A 2,428-nucleotide genomic window follows, 5' to 3' on the forward strand; every position below is an offset into this window, starting at 1 on the left:
AGTCTAATATTTCGGGAATACGTTCTGTGGGATGAAATAAGAAGAATAAATATATGTCAATAAATGGAATAAAAGAATGAATTTCTGTTTTTTCTCTTCTCTCTCTCTCTCTCTCTCTCTCTCTCTCTCTCTCTCTCTCTCTCTCTCTTCCTCCTCTCTATTTTTCTCTTCAACTAGACAAAAAAATGTCACGTTAAAAACTGAAACATGAAGACAAACAAAAATTCTATGTATCCCAAACTTTAGATAATTAAAAAATTTATACTTCAGACAATAATTTGCCTTATAATCTTATCGAGTCATAATTGCAATGAGTAAACCTTAGAAAAAAGTGCTTTTATAAAATATCGATGGAGCATAGGATACATGTTTGGCCCAATTACAGTCATGATCTTTGGTGACCTAAATTCCCGCAGGCGCATTCCGATTAGTTTAAACACGAACATATATGCATCGTGATTTATTACGGTATGTATCTAAGAAGAGCGGACATGACGTTTCCTGTTATCGTTTCGAGGAAAAATCAAATCTTCGTCATCTTGATCAAATAGAAGCTAAGTGTTTCTCAAGCACATTTATATAGAACAATCAGACTTTGAGTAACTTAATTAGCAATTAATTAAAAATTGTTTACAACAAAATTTTAAACTTTTATTTAAATAATTTGATATACGTGTCAAGCTATACATATAAAATTAATAAGTTTATAATAAATACATTTAAAAAAAAGAGAGAAAATACAAAAAAATCTAAAATTCTGTTAAAACCAAATAATGAATTTTTTACTATTAATAGATTTATTCTTTATAACTATAGAAAATAAAGATCGAAATGTAAGTCGAACATATAGGAAAAAATAACAAAATTAAGTATAAATAATAAACTTTTAGTAAGCGAAAATTACGATAATGAGATATAAAAAAAGTAAATACCTTTTTATGTATTTCATTGTCTCATTTTCGCATCCTTGAAGCTTCATTAGTGTTTCTATCATTCACGAATAAGAAAAGTAAAATAATGTCATACTGACTGAATTATAACAAAAAAATAATATAAATTCGATCAATAATCGCTTAATATCGGTTAATATGATTATCAAATTTATATTATTATTTTTGTTCTTCTCCGATTAACTCCGATTTTTATTTTCGTTAGAGTATATATTTGTATTGGCCACTTTTTACTTAAAATAAAATAGATACATAATGATACTTATTAGAGAGAAAAAGGAGAAATATTGTACAAGAAATCCAAGAAATTTCGCTAAAGAAGAGTGAATTAACAACTGATAATATAACAATATTGAATAACTGCGAATTTGAAAACAGCAAAGTGAAGGAAGATCATTTTGAATTGAAATATTACGTCACGATCGCGCAAGGCGAGTCGATTGACTTGCGCATGCGCAAATGTCGGCATATCTGGTATACCACGCGTGGATTTTCTAACCTTATCTAACCTGTAAGAGCACGTTCAAGTTAAAGTTTTATCAGCTATGACTTATCAGTTAATTAAGACAAAATTATAAAAGCGACGTTTTTTAAAAATTATGCCTTTTTAATTAATTTAAATGTTCATTTCATATTTGATGTTTCTATTTTGTATGTTGCGTATTTTCAATTAAAGTCTAAGGTAAGTAAAAGTATGTTTCTCACGTTGATGTATGGGATGTAAACACGTGAAATGTAATTTAAGTTCCATTATTGAGTATGAAATGTAAATAAAATTAACTATGTTAAATAGCTTCTTGTTAAATAGCTTTAATTCATAAATTTTGTAGGTTTTAATAGTGGACATATAGTGTTTACATATACATTGTATATATAATAGATTATTAAATGTTTTATATTCTTTTGATTCAAAAGATATTAATTAACTGAAATACTGGAGTGATATCAAAATGGGTCAAATGGGGGATCACGATAACGATAACATTACATCCGATTGTCAAACTGAACATGACATTGATATTGAAAATAAAGAGAGCCAGAAAAAGTACAAATGTAATTATCCTAACTGCAGTGCTACATTTTTACGACCTAACAGATTGGAAAGACACACAAAATCTCATACTGGAGAGGTAATAAAACATAAACATAAAAGTGATTTTATTATGTGATAATTTATGTTTGATAATCAACAATTCTGTTTGATAGAGACCTTATAAATGTGTGTATCCAGGATGTACAAAATCATATACGAATTCGTCTCATTTAAGAAGACATTCAGAAACGCATAACTCTGTGAAGAAAGTTTACAAGTTTGTATACATTAGCATATTCTTTAATTGACTTACAAAAGATGTATATACACATATTATATATATATATACACATACACACATACACACAAACACACACACACACACAAACACACACACACAAACACACACACATACCTTTTATATATATATATATATATATATATA

General features: G+C 27.6%; 1 protein-coding gene across 1 annotated transcript in view; it reads left to right on the forward strand.

Annotated features, from left to right (window-relative positions):
* Positions 1-1,593: 1,593 nt before the first annotated feature.
* Positions 1,594-2,428, forward strand: part of LOC108694932 (zinc finger protein 708-like) — a 1,723-nt gene continuing 888 nt past the window's right edge. The window contains exons 1-3 of the mRNA XM_018204626.1: positions 1,594-1,632; positions 1,866-2,080; positions 2,157-2,260. Coding sequence (XP_018060115.1) covers positions 1,901-2,080; positions 2,157-2,260 — 284 coding nt within the window. The 5' untranslated portion in view covers positions 1,594-1,632; positions 1,866-1,900. The remainder of the gene's footprint in view (positions 1,633-1,865; positions 2,081-2,156; positions 2,261-2,428) is intronic.

Source organism: Atta colombica, unplaced genomic scaffold (assembly GCF_001594045.1).
Source record: "Atta colombica isolate Treedump-2 unplaced genomic scaffold, Acol1.0 scaffold126, whole genome shotgun sequence".
NCBI lineage: Eukaryota > Metazoa > Arthropoda > Insecta > Hymenoptera > Formicidae > Atta > Atta colombica.